Source organism: Mytilus galloprovincialis, chromosome 2 (genome assembly GCF_965363235.1).
Source record: "Mytilus galloprovincialis chromosome 2, xbMytGall1.hap1.1, whole genome shotgun sequence".
In the NCBI taxonomy this organism is placed as follows: Eukaryota; Metazoa; Mollusca; class Bivalvia; order Mytilida; family Mytilidae; genus Mytilus; species Mytilus galloprovincialis.
The window spans coordinates 78,334,545-78,353,595 of NC_134839.1; the positions used below are offsets into that span (position 1 = coordinate 78,334,545).

At 33.5% G+C, this 19,051-nt stretch overlaps 1 protein-coding gene across 1 annotated transcript; it reads right to left on the reverse strand.

Annotated features, from left to right (window-relative positions):
• Nucleotides 1-343: 343 nt before the first annotated feature.
• LOC143064475 (NADH dehydrogenase [ubiquinone] 1 alpha subcomplex subunit 8-like) lies at nt 344-13,129 on the reverse strand. Its single transcript, XM_076237319.1, has 3 exons — nt 12,902-13,129; nt 3,119-3,294; nt 344-681 (listed from the first exon to the last, which is right to left on the reverse strand). The coding sequence occupies exons 1-3, from the start codon at nt 13,028-13,030 to the stop codon at nt 459-461; spliced, it is 528 nt and encodes a 175-aa protein (XP_076093434.1). The 5' UTR covers nt 13,031-13,129; the 3' UTR covers nt 344-458.
• Between the last annotated feature and the right edge of the window lie 5,922 nt (nt 13,130-19,051).

Here is a 19,051-nt window from a genome sequence, read left to right on the forward strand (position 1 = left end):
TGGTTTAGGAGGTACAATAAGGATCATCCTATTGTGATGTTGTTTAGGAGGTACAATAAAGATCACTCTAATCTGATGTGGTTTAGGAGGTACAATAAGGATCATCCTATTCTGATGTGGTTTAGGTGGTACAATAAGGATCATCCTATTCTGATGGGGTTTAGGAGGAACACTAAGGATAATACTATTTTAATGTGGTTCTTATGGACAAATTGACAGATAGAAACATATTTATTGTTATTATATCCTGGGGACAACAATAAAGGTAAGATAAGTCTATGATGAACTACATGACGCTTTGTCTTAATGTTCTGATGACACTTAATGTAAAATTTTTTGAACAGATATTTTAAGTTTTTTATTCTTTTAATTCAAATATAAATTAACCAGTGTTACTACAAATACACATGTAATTACACGTTTTTCATTTATTCACAAAAATCATGTCTAACTTATAGTTATACAGGCATATTGCCATAATTTGTACCAAGATCTTTTTTAGGTGGGCTTCTGAAATCTTGTAACCCTGGAATTTTCTCAGGTAGTACTTCCTCATTCAACTTCAGCATTTCTCTTTTAGTGTGATGTATTCTAGCACGAGAAAAATAACCTATAGGTGGCCTTTCCATATTCATTTTTTCTTTCATGCACTGGTCAAAAGGGGCTTGTGGTTTTCTACACCTGTAAAATAAAGTAATGATGAAATTTAATCAATTTAACAAAATGAAAATAATGTCCATATCTCACATGTCTCACAGCATATCATTACATCTACCTTTTCAAAAGTCACTTTGAATTGTGAACACAAAACTATAAAGGTATTCATTATTAATTTTATTGATACATGTATATAGTTTTTACATGTCCTGTTTGTCTTATTATCTTAATGTATGAGGGATCATCTATAAGTTTAATTATAATAAATTAAATAGTTCCTTTATATAAAGTGCCACATGTGGAGAGGTATTTGCTTACCCTTCGAGAGCAACTGATTCCAGCTCAAGTTTTTAGTGGGTTTAATGTTGCTCAGTCTATAGTTTTTAGTGGGGTTAATGTTGCTCAGTCTATAGTTTTTAGTGGGGTCTTCTTTCTCAGTCTATAGTTTTTAGTGGGGTTAATGTTGCTCAGTCTATAGTTTTTAGTGGGGTCTTCTTTCTCAGTCTATAGTTTTTAGTGGGGTTAATGTTGTTGCTCAGTCTATAGTTTTTAGTGGGGTTAATGTTGCTCAGTCTATAGTTTTTCGTGGGGTTAATGTTGCTCAGTCTATAGTTTTTATGGGGTCTTCTTTCTCAGTCTATAGTTTTTAGTGGGGTTAATGTTGTTGCTCAGTTTATAGTTTTTAGTGGGGTTAATGTTGTTGCTCAGTCTATAGTTTTTAGTGGGGTTAATGTTGTTCAGTCTATAGTTTTTCGTGGGTTAATGTTGTTCAGTCTATAGTTTTTGGTTGGGTTATGTTGTTCAGTCTATAGTTTTTCGTGGGTTAATGTTGCTCAGTCTATAGTTTTTAGTGGGGTTAATGTTGCTCAGTCTATAGTTTTTAGTGGGGTTATGTTGCTCTGTCTATAGTTTTTCGTGGGTTAATGTTGTTCAGTCTATAGTTTTTGGTTGGGTTAATGTTGTTCAGTCTCTAGTTTTTAGTGGGGTTAATGTTGTTGCTCAGTCTATAGTTTTTTAGTGGGGTTAATGTTGTTCAGTCTATAGTTTTTTGTGGGTTAATGTTGTTCAGTCTATAGTTTTTGGTTGGGTTATGTTGTTCAGTCTATAGTTTTTAGTGGGGTTAATGTTGCTCAGTCTATAGTTTTTAGTGGGGTCTTCTTTCTCAGTCTATAGTTTTTAGTGGGGTTAATGTTGTTGCTCAGTCTATAGTTTTTCGTGGGTTAACGTTGCTCAGTCTATAGTTTTTAATGGGGTTAATGTTGCTCAGTCTATAGTTTTTTAGTGGGTTTAATGTTGCTCAGTCTATAGTTTTTGAGTGGGGTTTAATGTTGCTCAGTCTATAGTTTTTCGTGGGTTAATGTTGTTCAGTCTATAGTTTTTAGTGGGGTTAATGTTGTTCAGTCTATAGTTTTTGGTTGGGTTAATGTTGTTCAGTCTATAGTTTTTCGTGGGTTAATGTTGCTCAGTCTATAGTTTTTAGTGGGGTTAATGTTGCTCAGTCTATAGTTTTTCGTGGGTTAATGTTGTTCAGTCTATAGTTTTTCGTGGGTTAATGTTGCTCAGTCTATAGTTTTTAGTGGGGTTAATGTTGCTCAGTCTATAGTTTTTTATGTTGTGTTTTGTATACTGCTGTTTGTCTTTTTTTGTGATTGCATTTTCAATGTATCTTGGTGTTATAAGTTTGAATGTCCCTATAGGCAACATCAAGTGATGTAAAGAGGTACACCTACACATCAGGAGGGGGTCAGTGTTTAACATCTCCCTGGCATGTAGTGGTCAATAATTGATCCAAATTCGATCATCCTGATACCTGATATCAAATTATGCGAAACAGAAACACAAATCCAAAATTTTATTTACAAATGAGCAACAATGAAGTCTGATTAAAAGCACCCCCACTGTCCACTTGGGTTTGTAGTCAAATAAACGAAAGTGATAGTTGGGGTATTAATCAGGCTGACAACAATGTAGAAACAAGCAAAATATTGACTAATGAAATCAGAAACAAAAGTAATGCAAAAGTAAAGTACAAAAGTAAAATAATTCTGTAATTCCCATTGTGCTTTTAAGACTTTAGTAAATCATTCCTATGTACAATGTAGTTACTGATCTATGGATTTAAAGTGAGAACTAGCCTTATTTAGGCTGAAAATTAACTGCTGAACTGCCTGTTGTTCATGCAGATAGTGCTGCATTATTAAAAGTGTGTGTTCCCATTGTCAAATTTACAAGAAATGTTATCAACCTCTCAACTAAGTAAACCTGAAACTGCTATCTTGTGCTATGTACATGTTTTCTCACCATAGTATTACCATGATTACCACATGCCCCTTTTCACCCAGAAAAACAATTTATAATCACAATGAGTCTTTTTTTAAAATTCCATTGCAATTTTTTCATAGATCCTAGCTATAGACTTTGAAAATTGCTTATACTATTACAGTTTTTACTACAAGTATACCGATATATATCCATACTGGAACCGCTCCTGTCCACACAGTCATGGTACACATTGAATTCCTCTTGACAGTTCTTCTTCAGATTTCTATAAAATTCCCATCCACACCTTGTTACTTCCTTCCCTTCATTTATACATTTTCTTGGATCTTTCTCCTCTGAAACACACAGCATAAACTCCTGAAATGTAAACAAAAAATCAAAAATAAATTAATTCATCAAATACAAGAGGTCTTTTAATCAACAGCAAAATCATACCGTTTAACAAATATTATTTTGGTCTAGCTGCTTTGGAGATATATATAAGCAAGGCCTAAAATAAAATATTGTTTGTTTCCCCAATCCTGACCGACACTGCAAAAATGGTGCTACTCATACGCCTTAAACTTTTTTAAAAAATAGTGTAAGACGACACACAGACTAAATACTTTTTCAATTAGAGTAGTGGATAAGTGGAATAACCTGTCAGATTTAACTGTGACGGCAAAGACTTTGAATAATTTTAATTTTTAAGTCTGTGTTAAATGTCGAAAATTTGAACCTGTATAAATTTATATGTTCATGTTAATTGTTAGCTCACCTAAATAATTTTTATCTTTATCATATGATAAGTATAATAAAGGGATGAAGTCCCTTATTACGGTAGAAAAATTAATTAAAAAAAAAAGTTAAAAAATCAGGAAAATTTCGCGAAATTTTCATTCTTCTAATGAACTCAAAATCGTTCACCTTTTTGTTTTCAGACTTTTTTAAATTCCCACATTTGTGAAGAAATCTACATCCTTTTTCTGGTCTCTTTGTCAGGAGACTTTGAGTAAAATATATATTTATCAGTCTTGTAAAATATAAGAAGGAACACAATACCAATTTCATTTTTAATAATTCTTTGATATGATAAAACATTACCTGATGATAGCTTTTCTTTGTTTTCAGTGAATATGATGTCATAACATAAATAACGTCACCTAACAACAGAACCAAAATCAGAAACGTAACGGCATTTCCGAGTCTTTTTTAACCATTTAGAAGTTAAAATATGATTGAATTGAAAAACAAATATTCATACTTCATCCCCTTTCACAGGTAATGCCTGTCTCATATTATCATTATGTGATTAATATGAGGTAGGCATTACCTGTGAACACTGCCTGTGAATGGGGACAAAGTCTGTATGAATTTTTTTTTGTAACTTAAATATTTGTTTAAAAAAGAAACGGAAATACCGTAACGTTTCCGATTTTGGTTCTGTTGTTAGGGATTTTACTTGTGACGTTATTTAAGTTATGACGTCACAGTCAATGTAAACAAAGAAACGCAATGCATCAGGTAACGTTAATTCATATTAAAGACGAAACATTATTAACTAGAGGCTCTAAAGAGCCTGTGTCGCTCACCTTGGTCTATGTGAATATTAAACAAAGGAAGCAGATGGATTCATGACAAAATTGTGTTTTGGTGATGGTGATGTGTTTGTACGTCTTACTTTACTGAACATTCTTGCTGCTTACAGTTATCTCTATCTATAATGAATTTTGCCCAGTAGTTTCAGTGGAAAATGTTAGTAAAAATTTACAAATTTTATAAAAATTGTTAAAAATTGACTATAAAGGACAATAACTCCTTAGGGGGTCAATTGACCATTTCAGTCATGTTGAATTATTTTTAAATCTTACTTTGCTGTACATTATTGCTGTTTAAAGTTTATCTATAATAATATTCAAGATAATAACCCAAAACAGTAAAATGTCCTTAAAATTACCAATTTAGGGGCAGCAACCCAACAACGGGTTGTCCGATTCATCTGAAAATTTCAGGGCAGATAGATTTTGACCTGATAAACAATTCAACCCCCGTGTTAGATTTGCTCTAAATGCTTTGGTTTTTGAGTTATAAGCCAAAAACTGCATTTTACCCCTATGTTCTATTTTTAGCCATGGCGGCCATCTTGGTTGGATGGCCGGGTCACCGGACACATTTTTTAAACTAGATACCCCAAAGATGATTGTGGCCAAGTTTGGATTAATTTGGCCCAGTAGTTTTAGAGGAGAAGATTTTTGTAAAAGATTACTAAGATTTACGAAAAATGGTTAAAAATTGACTATAAAGGGCAATAACTCCTAAAGGGGTCAACTGACCATTTCGGTCATGTTGACTTATTTGTAAATTTTACTTTGCTGAACATTATTGCTGTTTACAGTTTATCTCTATCTATAATAATATTCAAGATAATAACCAAAAACAGTAAAATTTCCTTAAAATTACTAATTCAGGGGCAGCAACCTATCAACGGGTTGTCCGATTCATCTGAAAATTTCAGGGCAGATAGATTTTGACCTGATAAACAATTCAACCCCCGTGTTAGATTTGCTCTAAATGCTTTGGTTTTTGAGTTATAAGCCAAAAACTGCATTTTACCCCTATGTTCTATTTTTAGCCATGGCGGCCATCTTGGTTGGTTGGCCGGGTCACGCCACACATTTTTAAAACTAAATACCCCAATGATGATTGTGGCCAAGTTTGGTTTAATTTGGCCCAGTAGTTTCAGAGGAGAAGATTTTTGTAAAAGTTAACAACGACGGACGACGACGGACGCAAAGTGATGGGAAAAGCTCACTTGGCCCTTTGGGCCAGGTGAGCTAAAAATGAAATATTGGTATTGTGTTCCTTGAGTTCCTATATTTTACTGAACTACTCAAAGTCTCAGGACAAAGAGACTGGAAAAAGGAAGTAGATTTCTGCAATCTGCGCAAATGCAGGAATTAAAAAAGCGACAACATTTTTTTTTTCCCCGATTTTGAATGTTTGAGTTCATTAGTACAATGAAAATTTGGAAAATTTTCCCAATTTTTTATTTTTTTTTACTTTTTTTTTTATTTTTCTACTGAGGTCTCACTTATTAGCGACTAGAAGCATCAAGAAGCGTCAAGAAGAATAATTTTAGCGACAAGAAGCGTCAAGAAGAATAATTTTAGCGACGAGAAGCGTCAAGAAGAATAATTTTAGCGACAAGAAGCGTCAAGAAGACTATTAAGCCTTTACTTGGGTTTTTAAATTCATATAAAAAATGATAAAATTTGGCCACAAAGTAACAACACTTGGCAAGCACTTCAAAAGGAATATTCATGATATGTTTGGTTTTATTCAATTCAGTGGTTCTCTAAAAGAAATCATTTGTATGCATTTCCCATAGGGTCCTATGTTAAACTAAGTCCCCCCCTGGGGCCAATCTTGGATGATGGATCAGCTACAAAGTAATAGCACTTGGTCAGCACCTCATCAGAAACATTCATGCTAGGTTTGGTTTCATTCCATTCAGTGTTTCTTTAAAAGAAGTCATTTGTATGCATTTCCCATAGGGTCCTATGTTAAAATAAGTCCCCCGCTGGCAGCCATCTTGGATGATGGATCGGCTATAAAGTTACAACACTTGGTCAGCACCTCATAAGGAACATTCATGCTATGTTTGGTTTCATTCCATTCAGTGGTTCTCTAAAAGAAGTCATTAGTATGCATTTCCCATAGGGTCCTATGTTAAATTAAGTCCCCCATTGGCGGCCATCTTGGATGATAGATCAGCTACAAAGTAACAACACTTGGTCAGCACCTCATAAGGAACATTCATGCCATGTTTGGGTTTAATTCCATTCAGTGGTTCTCTAGAAGAAGTTCAATGTAAAACGTAAACGACGGACTACAAGTGATGAGAAAAGGGATTGTGTAGTTTTTATTATTATGTTGATAGATAAGTAGGTAATGACTGAAGAAATTAAACATTTGTAAGGAAGAAAGGGATTGTGTAGGTTAATGCTATGATGCTATGATTTAGTCTTTTCCCATATTATTTTCTTATTTTTAAATATTTGTAGTGGGTGTTTAGATTAACATCTCATGTTTTGCTCCTACAAAAGAAATATTTAAAAAATTTCGAAAGATTTGGAAAGGTGTAAAAGGTGAAGGGTAACATAAACAACTTCACAAAATGTGTGAAACGATGAAAGACAACCTTTTGCACATTTTCAAAATTTCGAAAAAGGTGAAAGGTGATATTTAAAAATCTTTTTTCAACAACAAAAGTTAAAAGACGACATTTTTTACCTTTTGTAACATCAACATTAGCAAGATGACATTATTGCAATGACAAAAGAAGAAATACCACCTTTTGTTCTACAAAAGGAAAAAAAATGTAGACTTCAAAATGGATCACCTTTTGTGCACATTTTGGCTCCTGAAAAATATGATCAAAAGGTTTGTTTTCATGCAGTGCCATAAGTTAATAACGGTACACACGATGTGAAACATCAAATGAGATTAATATTTATTTGGAATAAGTAATTTTAATAAAAAAAAAAAATTCTTGTCACTAAATAGTTTCTTGTCGCTTCTTTTCGCTAAAATCATTCTTCTTGCCGCTTCTTGTAGCTAAAATTATTCTTCTTGTCGTTAATTAGTGAGACCGTTCTACTGTAATAGGGGACTTCCTCCCCACATTATATGATGAGAAATTGCATAACGACATTCTAAGATGAGGGGTCAGTAGAAGCCATTGGGGATCTCCTGTAGTTGGTGATCGCAATACTGGTATACTAGTATTGTGCACAATACTGGTATAAAAATTTTGTACCAGTATTGTATTCCAGTATTGTACCAGTATTGTGTTTTTTTTTAAATAAACAATACATATAGCATGTATAGGTAATTAATTGTTTATTAAAGGTGTCACATATATATGCATAATGAAATTAACATATGACATGACAATTTTATAAGGAATGATTGCATGTTTAACTGATGTTGCCATTGACTGTGATTCACGGTGTAGTACGTTGACGGTTGCTATTCGGAAAAAAAACGCGTCCACTGTTGCTATCCGAAACTTTTACGGTTGCTATCCGAAAAAACCCACGAGTAAACATGGTAAGTGTTTGAATTTCATCAATATTATGTATTAAAAAAACTTTGATCTTGTATGATATCGTCTTCACGGAATATAAGACATATTTGTCTAACGATTTCAGTTCAGTTTGATATTTTATATGAATTACTTTTCCAAATAATAAATAAAACAATCTAGATATTCAATTGGGAACGTAGGAGTGAACGAATTTATCGTCTAATTATTGCCATTATTGTCAAAAAACGGTAACATACTCATGATTTATACTTAGTTTAGTGCAAAAAACACATTTTCAACACATGAAATATACATTTTTCCTATTCAATTTACGTTTACACAAGTTTTTCGACAAAATGCTAGACTACGGTTACTATTGGACAAAGGCACCGGTTGCTGATTTCTATTTGACAACTTTTACAACGAGCATTTAGTAAAACAAATGCTAAATAACCTGAGATCAAATGCAATATCTTAACGCATTTTCTTTTCTATAAATAGTATGTATGGGGCGCCTGAGCGTTACTATGTATCTATATTCCAGTACTCCTTTTAACATACTTTTATTATAGGTGTAATTTTTTTTAAATATTTCTGCAAAACATACATTGCTTAATTTCCTTCGTGTGTTTCCTGGTATCTAGTGAAATGAGTCAACCGGTTATGTATTACAACGGAAAATAACCAATAGTTCATTCGAAGTGGCTACAGTTACGTTGAACAATAATTGCCGGAATGCAAGATCGGATTGGGACTTGATTAATTATGAACGTTACACTAATATTTGAGTAAGCGTAGACTCAGATATTATTGTTACGTTCGTAATAAACCAGGTCACAAATCGATCTTTTATTCCGCCAATTAGTGTTCAATGTAACAGTATTTTTAATTATAGTTAAGTTATCAAATGTAGCTTAGTTCATTTTGTATTGATATTACCGACTTTTGAATCCGGACAATATTTTTTTTCGACAACGTTTATTTACTTTGCTGATATGAAATTCTTGTCCCGAGAGCACCGAGTGAAATTTAGATTTTTACTTCTTTAAGTTGTTGTTAATTGAATGGGTAGAATAATACCGTCATATATCAGCCAAGAAGGTATCCTGTCGAAAGAAAACACTTGTACCGGATTCAAAAGTCGGTAATGTGAACATGAAATATTAAAGCTATATTTTGCAGTGCTAACATATATTCGAGTGACAAACGTGGAATATGTGAAGATACAATTTCTGATACTTTTTTTATTCGTTAAACTTGTTTTCGTTTTATAGAAAAGGTCTATAAAATAAAGGTTAAACAGTAAAATTCAGTCATAAAGGTAACATAAAATGATTTTTCCACAATTTCTACACGAAATCATTGTTTTTTTTCTTTCTTATATTCTCAAATTTCACCTTTTTATCATATTGTGAAATGCTTATAGTTTTATTTTCTGCATGTACTCAATATTCATATATAAATAATTTACAGGAGTTAAGTAAAGACATGTCCTACTTTGGCTTCAAGTTAATTACACACAGCCCTGAAAGTCATCATAATGAGTCTCAGACTATCTCAGGTCAGGTACTTGATGACTCTTTCTCAGATCCAGTTCCTCTCGATGAAGAAACCATAATACCTGAAACTCAGCTCACTCTGGTTGAATCCATCACAAGTGATGAAGAAATCATACCTGAAACTCCACAACCGAGCCCATCAATCAAGACCCAACTGGCCCAAGACCTGCTTGGTACAGTTGAAGTAACAATAGACAACAACAACAATAACCCTGCCTCAAAATCATATGTATGTGATATTTGTGATAAAACATTTGATAGGTGTACCAGTTTGAGGCGACATGTTGTGGGTCACACCGGTAATGGTCACGAGTGTCACATTTGTTCAAAGTCGTTTTACTCTAGGTATGATCTTACAAACCATGTCATGTCACATGGCAGTGAGAAAAAATTTGTCTGCACTGAATGTAACAAGACTTACAAGACTAGAGGAGGCCTGAACTCTCACAAAAAAGAACACCAAGGAAACTTTAAATATTTTTGTGACCAGTGCGGCAAAGGGTTTACCTACAAGAACAATTTTGAAGGGCATAAGGCCTCACACGAAAAAACAAAACCCTTTGGGTGTCCTGCGTGTGGCAATACATACAGATATAAATCTAGTCTAGCACGGCATGTGTGTTCGGCTAAAAGAGTTGATAAATTGTCTTGCGACGAATGTGGCAAGAAATTCAAATCAAAACGATATTTAGCTGACCATACAGCTGCTCACGCAAACCCTGAAAGGTACCAATGTGCCGGTTGTGGCAAGACATACAAATACCGGCCATCTTTATACAAACACAAAAAAGTTACAGGGCACGCCTAATTGTAATGTCTAACACATTTGTGTTGAATTTGAAGTATTTTCTTATAATAACATTAATCAAAAGAGATTCAGTATTACGATTTACTATGTTTTTTGTTTAGGTACAAGAGAATATGTGCTTTGTTTTTTTATGTGTTTATTGTTTTGTTTTATTTCATCTTACAAGGACAATTCATATTCGCCAAAAATTATGTATCAACCATTCGATTCATAGACGGATTGGTGCAGATATGTGTTTCAATGCTTTTAATTAGACTGCAGGTTATTGTCATCAAATTCAAAATTGATGGCTTAATAGTATGAAGTTTTGGGTAAATAAAATTTGTCAATATTGTTATCAATGTATTTATTTAGTAACTTAGGACTATGTATACTAGTTTATATTTTAGTTTAGTTCAATCTCAAATGAAAAAAATACCCCCCCCCCCCCCTTCCCCCGCATTTTCACATTCTCATACAGTGATGTTCTTTCCCGCATCCGTCCCTTGTCTTCTCTCTTGATATTGAGTCCAAAACGTACTAGGTAATGTTCAAAGATGAATCTTCAGTCCTGCAGTTCAATTCCAAGCCGAGTTGTTGGTAACACCTTTGATTCAATAACAATAGCATTTTCAATTTTTGATTTCTTTTTTGGACGATTGAGCCACAGACATGCCTTTGACTTTCTCTTTTTTGCTGAAAATAACAATATAAAAACTACTAGTAACCGGTGCCTTTTTTTCAGTTTATAACCGGTGCCATATATAATGTGTTTGTATAGTAACCGTAACCCTAGCAAATCATGAAGAGTCCCGTATTATTGTCCCGTGACAAATAAAAAAACACTCTTTCGCTTAATACTTTTGAAAGCTCTTAGCAAACCAATAAATGCCCCTTTTGAAATCTTTATTTCATTCAAAACAATTAGTTTTTCGTTAAAAATGAATAAATCAGTGCAAACGATAACGGGTATTTGGCATGTGTGATCTAATTTATTCATCTCGCTTTCAAAGACGAGACCTATTTTCCTTGTTAGGGGTAGACAGTATTCGTTGATAATATCTATAGTATTCCGTAAGACCAGTTTTATTATATATATACACAAATTACCTGCGCCTGTTGACGTTTCTTTGGGCTGCTCCATCCTAAATTGCCATTTTATTTCGAATAGCAACCGTAAAAGTTTCGGATAGCAACAGCGGACGCGTTTTTTTTCGAATAGCAACCGTCAACGTACTACACCGTGTGATTGTCATCAAAGAAAGATTTAAATATTTTGATGTTCTTTTCTTAAAGGAACCTGTCTCAGCATTTTAACAAACTCTTATTTTTCTTCTATGTTTTCTTTCAGGTATCTTTTTCCAATACTCATAGTATATTTTAGTGAATTTTATATTGACATTGCTGCTATAGCTTCTGTATCATCAGCATTGGCTGTGGTGTTTTGACGTCTATTTCTGTTTCAGATGGCATTTCTGCAACCCTCCCCTCTCCCCCTACCACACTTCCTATATTGATATTTAGGTATTCAGTCTCTGTGAACTTTCTCTTACGCTAACTAGATTACAAGCTTTTTCAGATACATGTAGCACCTGTATGGCTCTCTTACTGTTGGAGTGCTTGTCTGGTATTAGTGTTTGTACCAGTAGATATATCTGCTACAAATTGTATTGCCCATGGTTCTGAATCAACTGACAGTGCTTTAACTACCCTTAAAATTCATTTAGAAAAACTAGTTAATTTGATTATAATCAGCTGGTTTTCCTATTTTAAAAAAAAACTGTTTAAGTTTAATAGATAATGATATCTATTAATTATTTTCTAAAAGATTAATAAGAAAATAAGATAAATGCATATGATCTTTGTATACATGTATTAAAATATCTGTAAAAATATACGATGGTGTACATGTAAATGCTGAATTTACAGTGTTAGAGTGTAATTATTTGCTTGAATTTATTAAATAATAACTCTGATAATAAGCTTTTATTTTTTTATCTAAATTGAATTAAATAAATTATAGAAATATATCATAAAATTTTTTAGCGAATATTTATATTATGATTAACAATTGTTTGAATAATATGAGTTAATAACAATAATCCTTTGTTTATTTGTACAAGTATATATTTTAATTATTTTTCATTGGTTGTTAATAGATTTCACAATTATCCTCTATAATCTTTTTGAGTTCATTTAACCTCCCTTTGATCTTCACTATCCAATTTTGCTTAAAAATTCATTTTTCATTTTAAATCTTTAAGTATAGTCAACAATACAACTACAATACTGGTATATCAGTAATGTACCAGTATTGCTGTTGTTTTTTTTTAAAAGTGACAATACTGGTACAAAATTTTTATACCAGTATTGTTGACAATACTGGTATACCAGTATTGCGATCACCAACTACAGGAGATCCGCCATTGGTTTATTTAAGGACTCGGAAGATAAAGCTTTAAAGGTATGTATAATGTCAAGGGGAGAAACCTGTCTGTACTGTAGGTGTTATTTGGACTTCTGTTATATCAAAATTAAAAGAAGAATTACCTTCGAAGCATTATCACAGTATTTTCCAAAGAACACACCACTTGCTCTAAGGACAGACGATGTCAGTGGAAGCTCTGGAACTGTCAGTTCCTCATGACTAGGCAAATAATCTTCGTTTGTAAAGGCCATCGGACGGCCTTCCAAGGACAATCAGTGTTAAATTACAACAATATCGGACGTTTTGAACTGTAGTGGTTTCAAGAGCTAACCTGACCATGCTAATGTCAAATCCTTAAATCTATGTCAAATCGTCCCATCTTTTTACCAACTCGTCCCATCTTTTACCTTGGTACTCGAAACTTGAAACTTTTATTTCTCAAGACACCATCAAGGTTATGTGAATTTAAAAACAAATAACAACAATAACAAATAGAAGATGTTTTATTTCCATAAGACGGTCTCACAAATGACGATAATTGATAAGTTTTGTTAAGTTTTCATATTTTAACAATAAAAGAATTGAAATTTAATATTCAACTTGCATATTTTTCAAGAAAATGATTGTATTGGATATTTAGCTAAAGGGAACGACCATTTAACTTCAAAGTGTTTTTTTTGTTGTTGTTTATTTTTTTTTTTTTTTTTAGATATTCTGATCCCCAATTTGATGGGAAAAAAATATTCTGTTCAAGTAGATGAAAAAAAATATTCCGTGTTCAACATGTTCAAGTAGGTGATAAAAAATATTCTGAATGCAGATTTCCCCCATTCCTTATAGTGTTAAATTTTGAGAGAAAAAAATAATTTTATTGATAGATATTGATAGTGTCAAAAAACTAAATAAATTTAAACAAAATTCTGACTATTCCTTTAATAATTCCTGAGACAGAAAAGCCTTAATTATAGTATTTTAAAAAACAAAGATTTGTTTAATAATTAATCATGACCATATCAATTATTACAGAAGTGCTGACTACTCGGCAAGTTATGTGAAATTGGTGATGAATTCCGACGACGAACAGCAGTTCCTTAATTGGAGGATTTTGATGATGGGAATTTTTAACGACCTTGCCTGGCTATACAACCTTCGCACGGTCGGTTGCATCTAGGGAGCAGCCATTTAACTTCAAGGGGAATATGGGTTTTTTTCTCGTTAGCTGTATTTGGCATAACTTCAGTAGGATTTTTTGGTTATCAATGATCTTCAACTTCGTACTTTATTTGGCCTTTATATACTTTTTTATTCGAGCGTCACTGATGAGTCTTTTGTAGACGAAGCGCAAATACCAAATTTCAATCATGGTATCTATGATGAGTTTATTCCTCAAAACGACCTTGTTCTATTGGTGGTAAGTAAAGACCAACTTACACAAGTTTTTTACCATCTCACCTCAACTTTTCACCAACTTGCAACACTTTCTACCAACTCACCCCAATTTGTTTGCCATCTCGCCCCAACTGAAATGCCTCTTTTCTTTAGGTTGAAAAAAAAATGCAGAAAAAAATAAGTATCAGCTTTTGACGTTATTGATCATCGTAATTATTTTATATTTATGACGCATGAGTACGTTTGTTTTCTGGTTTGAATATAAAAAATTTCTTCCAACAAGAATTCTGCAGCATATTCGACGGCCAATTGAAATTGTGTTGTATTAGGGGACGACATTTGATATTCTGGGGGGGGGGGGGAGGGGGCAGGATGATTTTGAAAATAAATAACTCAGCCTTGATAATCACAAAATTAAATTGTTTGTTCTGTGGTAGTATGAAAATGAATTACCTGACTTGCAATGTATTGAAAATAAATGACTCAGCAGGTCTATTCGAAAGTATGAGATGGCACCAGATTCTTCATAAATTTATATTTTTCCCCAAAAAAATCGGGAAACACTTCCCAATTTTTTTAATAATAAAAGTATAAATATTATTTAAATATACTTGAAATGTCTGAAAATTGGTTTCATTTAACTTGAAGTATATTGTCTCAGGAAACATTACCTCCCTTTTATTTTAACTGGGCTGTAACTACATTGAGGCAAATGCCTCCTGTAGGAAATTTCAAAACCAAACGCTTGTCTCCATATCAAATTGTGTCCACGGCGAGTGCCTTGCAAGAAGCAAGTTCTGTTTTCCCTCAGATGTAGCCCTGATTTTTGGGGATCAATGTTTCTTATTTATTTGTCTTTTGGTCATTGATTGCCCTTTTGTATTCTGTAAGTGTTGCATTCCTTTTGTAATTTTGTTATGAATTTGATCATGAGTTTAAAAAAAAACAGCAGCCGCAGACTTAACTATGTGAATTCCGCTTTTGCTTTATCATGCATATTGGTCTTTTGATGTTGTCCCTAGAAACTTAAGTCTTGCACTGAATTTATACATTTTGCTTTTAGAAAAAAATATTGTCAAAAAATTATTAAAACAAAATTTGCATTGTTAGGTTATGAAAGTGTCTTTGGAACACCCAGAAAGCATGATTTTGCATCATTTGTTCTATAGTTTCTTGGGGCATCAGTGGCTCCAAAACCCTTCAAAAAAAATTTGCCTCGCTCCGCTCAGCGAAAAATGTTTGCCAATACTTTTAAAAGAGGCTAGTTACAACCAAACTTTAATACTATGTATGTATGCAATACATGTATATGCAAAATTAGATGATTAGAATCTGGTACATAATGACTTGACTATACATGTATTATTTATAATAAACAAATCATTTAAAAATTGTATGTTTTCGAATATCATAAATATAGTTGAAAATGAATAATCAGTCCCTTGCTTTAATGAAAATGAAAAATCTTGCTTCAAAAGTTCAGAAAATGAATAATCTGTCCTCTAAGTTTACAAAAATAAATAACCGATCAAAAACAAATCCTCCTGCCCCCCCCCCCCCCCCCCCAGAATATCAAATGGTTGTCCCCTTATGAGGACCATATTTTGGGGGAATCTTCACCAAGAAACAATCTGGAGATGTACAGAAGGGACAAATAAAGCCTCCTAAGCTGAGTAGAGTAAACAACAAAGCAAAAGTTCAGACGGAAAATGAAATATACTTGTTCCCTTCAAGGAAATAAGAACTCTTTCACTGCAATGCAGGTCTTTAAATGTACGAAGGAAAATATTAATTACCTTGCTATTTATTCATTTAAACTTTATGAAGTTAGACTAGATTACAAAAAGTGAAGAAAAGAACAGCTGGACAATTAAAACTAGAGGCTCTACAAAGCCTGTGTCGCTCACTTTGGTATATATGCATATTAAGCAAAGGACACAAATGGATTCATGACAAACTTGTGTTTTGGTGACGATGATGCGTTTGTTTATCTTACTTAACTGAAAATTCTTGCTGCTTACAGTTATCTCATCTATAATGAACTTGACCCAGAGGAAAATATTTTACAAAAATTAACAAAATTTATGAAAATTGTGAAAAATTGACTATAAAGGGCAATAACTTCTTAATTTGGTCATGTTGCCCTATTTATAGGGCTTACTTTACATTATTGCTTTTTACAGTTTATATCTACTAGAACACACCCGCGAAAACAGCTTGTGAACTGTTGTAGGATGATTTTTTGTAAACGATATTATGTATGAAGAATTTCATTAACTTGAAGGTACCAAAAGCCCTCTCCCTTTTTCCAAAGTCCGATATTTGTTTCCTTTCTGTTAAATTCAATTCATTTTCGTGTTTCTGGCCTCAGACCACAATTATTCTTCTCCTTTGCTACAATGCTTTATTAAATCAAATTAAAAATTTGCACCGTTTCAAACATGAAATAAATGTAACTGCTTGTATATAGACTATTATGAGTCTAACAAAATATGCTTCTAGGACAACCCATCAGTGCTTTTTCTTTTAAGAGCCTTATTAACATGCCATTGGTAGGATATGAATCATGTATAAATGACTAAGACCGACTAAGGCTATTTGAGGGGTGGTCGGAGGGGTCCTGATCCCAAAATCCCGGGCTTATAACCATGAAATCCCGAGATGCAGAATTTAAAGAAATTTATATCCCGAAATTGAAAAATATATTCCCTGATCCCGTAAGGATCAATCCCCAAATTCCGAGCTTAAAAACACCCGATCCCGATGCCCCGAAAAAGGTCCTGCCTCCCTCTAATCTCTACCTTACTTTCATTTTTGCCAAATAACTATTTTCCCTTTCAACAATATTTTGTTTTGCCCCATTTATGGGCATTATGTTTTCTAGTCTGTGCATCCATGCGTTTGGTAGTCCGTCCGTCTGTCCCGCTTCAGGTTAAAGTTTTTGGTTGAGGTAGTTTTAGATGAAGTTGGGCATGTTTTACTTATTTTAATATATATATTTAAAACGGCAAAATTTCCTTAAAATTACCAATTCAGGGACAGCAACCCAACAACGGGTTGTCCGATTCATCTGAAAATTTCAGGGCAGATAGAAATTGACCTGACCAACAATTTTACCCATGTCAGATTTGCTCTAAATGCTTTGGTTTCAGAGATATAAGCCAAAATCTACATTTTACCCCCTATGTTCTATTTTTAGTCATGGCGGTCATCTTGGTTGGTTGGCCGGGTCACCGGATACATTTTTAAAACTAGATACCCCAAGGATAATTGTGGACAAGTTTGGTTAAATGTGGCCTAGTAGTTGCAGAGGAGAAGATTTTTGTAAAAGTTTACAACGAACGACGGACGCCAAGTGATGAGAAAAGCTCACTTGGCCCTGTGGGCCAGGTGAGGTAAAAAAAAAAAGAAATAAAAAGAAGACAATATAAAATATGACAACGCGAAAACAGATGGGAGACAACTTGAACACATCAAACAAGTCCACAAAATATTTCAGACAAATTCAGATTGAGCTACATCTCGGGGTTGAACTAATTAGCAGTTCGTTCTCCGTTTACACGTAGTGTCGCATCAAAGTTGAAACGATCCCTTCGAAATGTTCACGGACGCCATCACGAGTTGGATGACCGCTATATATGGTTAGGGGACGACCATTTGATATTCTGGGGGGGGGGGGGGGGGCAGAAGGATTTTGAAAATAAATAACTCAGCCTTGATAAATCAGAAAAATAAATGGTTTGTTCTGTGGTAGTTTGAAAATAAATTACCTGACTTGCAATGTATTGAAAATAAATAACTTAGCAGGTCTAATCTAAATTATGAGATGGCACCAGATTCTTCATAAATTCATCTTTTTCCGAAAATAATCCGGATACTTGAAATGTCTGAAAATTGGTTTCATTTAACTTGAGGTATATTGGCTCTGGAAACCTTACCTCACTTTTATTTTAACAGGGCCGTAACTACATGTAGGGAAATTTCAAAACCAAACGCTTGTCTCCATATCAAATTGTGTTCACGGCCTTGCAAGAGGAAAGTTCTGTTTTCCCTCAGACTTATAGCCCTGATTTTTCGGGATCAATGTTTCTCATTTATTTGTCTTTTGTTCATTGATTGCCCTTCTGTATTCTGTTAGTGTTGCATTTCTTTTGTAATCTAGTAATTTTGTTATGAACTTGATCATGAGTTTAAAAAAAAACAGCAACCACAGACTTAACTATGTGATTCCCATTTTTGTTTTATCATGCACATTGGTCTTTTGATGTTGTTCCTAGAAACTTCAGTCTTACACTGAATTTATACATTTTGCTTTGAGACCAAAATAAATAATGTCAAAAAAAAATTATTAAAACAAAACTTCATTTTCAGATTATGAAAGGGTCTTCGGAACACCCAGAAAGCATGATTTTGCATCATTTGTTCTATAGCTTCTTTGGCCTTCAGTGGCTCCAAAACCCTTCAAAAAAATTAGCCTCGCTCCGCTCTGCGTAGTATGTTTGCCAATACATCTAAAAGTGCCTTGTTATAACAAAACTTTAATATTATATATGTATGCAATGTATATGCAGTTGGGAATTTAAAAGATTCATTTCTGCAGAGGAGATGGTTAATCTAATTAAATGGTACATAATGACTTGACTATACTAGCTATTATATGTATTATTTATAATTAACAAATCTTTTAAAATTGTATGTTTTCGAATATCAAAAATATAGTTGTGAAAATGAATAATCCCCCCCCCCCCCCCAGAATATCAAATGGTCAACCCCTTATAGAATATCTGTTTCACAGAGGACGACGGATTTGTCGATTATCGTAACCACAATTCCGTCCTCTTTTCCTCGAATGTGAACCACAGAATTTATCTTCGCATCGGTTT

Excerpts from the sequence above, each read along its gene's own strand:
- LOC143064475 (XM_076237319.1), bottom strand. The coding sequence starts at position 13,030 with ATGGCCTTTACAAACGAAGATTATTTGCCTAGTCATGAGGAACTGACA. Across the intron at positions 3,295-12,901 it reads ACTGTGATAATGCTTCGAAG|GAGTTTATGCTGTGTGTTTC; the intron begins GTAATTCTTCTT and ends TTTACATTTCAG. Across the intron at positions 682-3,118 it reads TCCAGTATGGATATATATCG|GTGTAGAAAACCACAAGCCC; the intron begins GTATACTTGTAG and ends TTTATTTTACAG.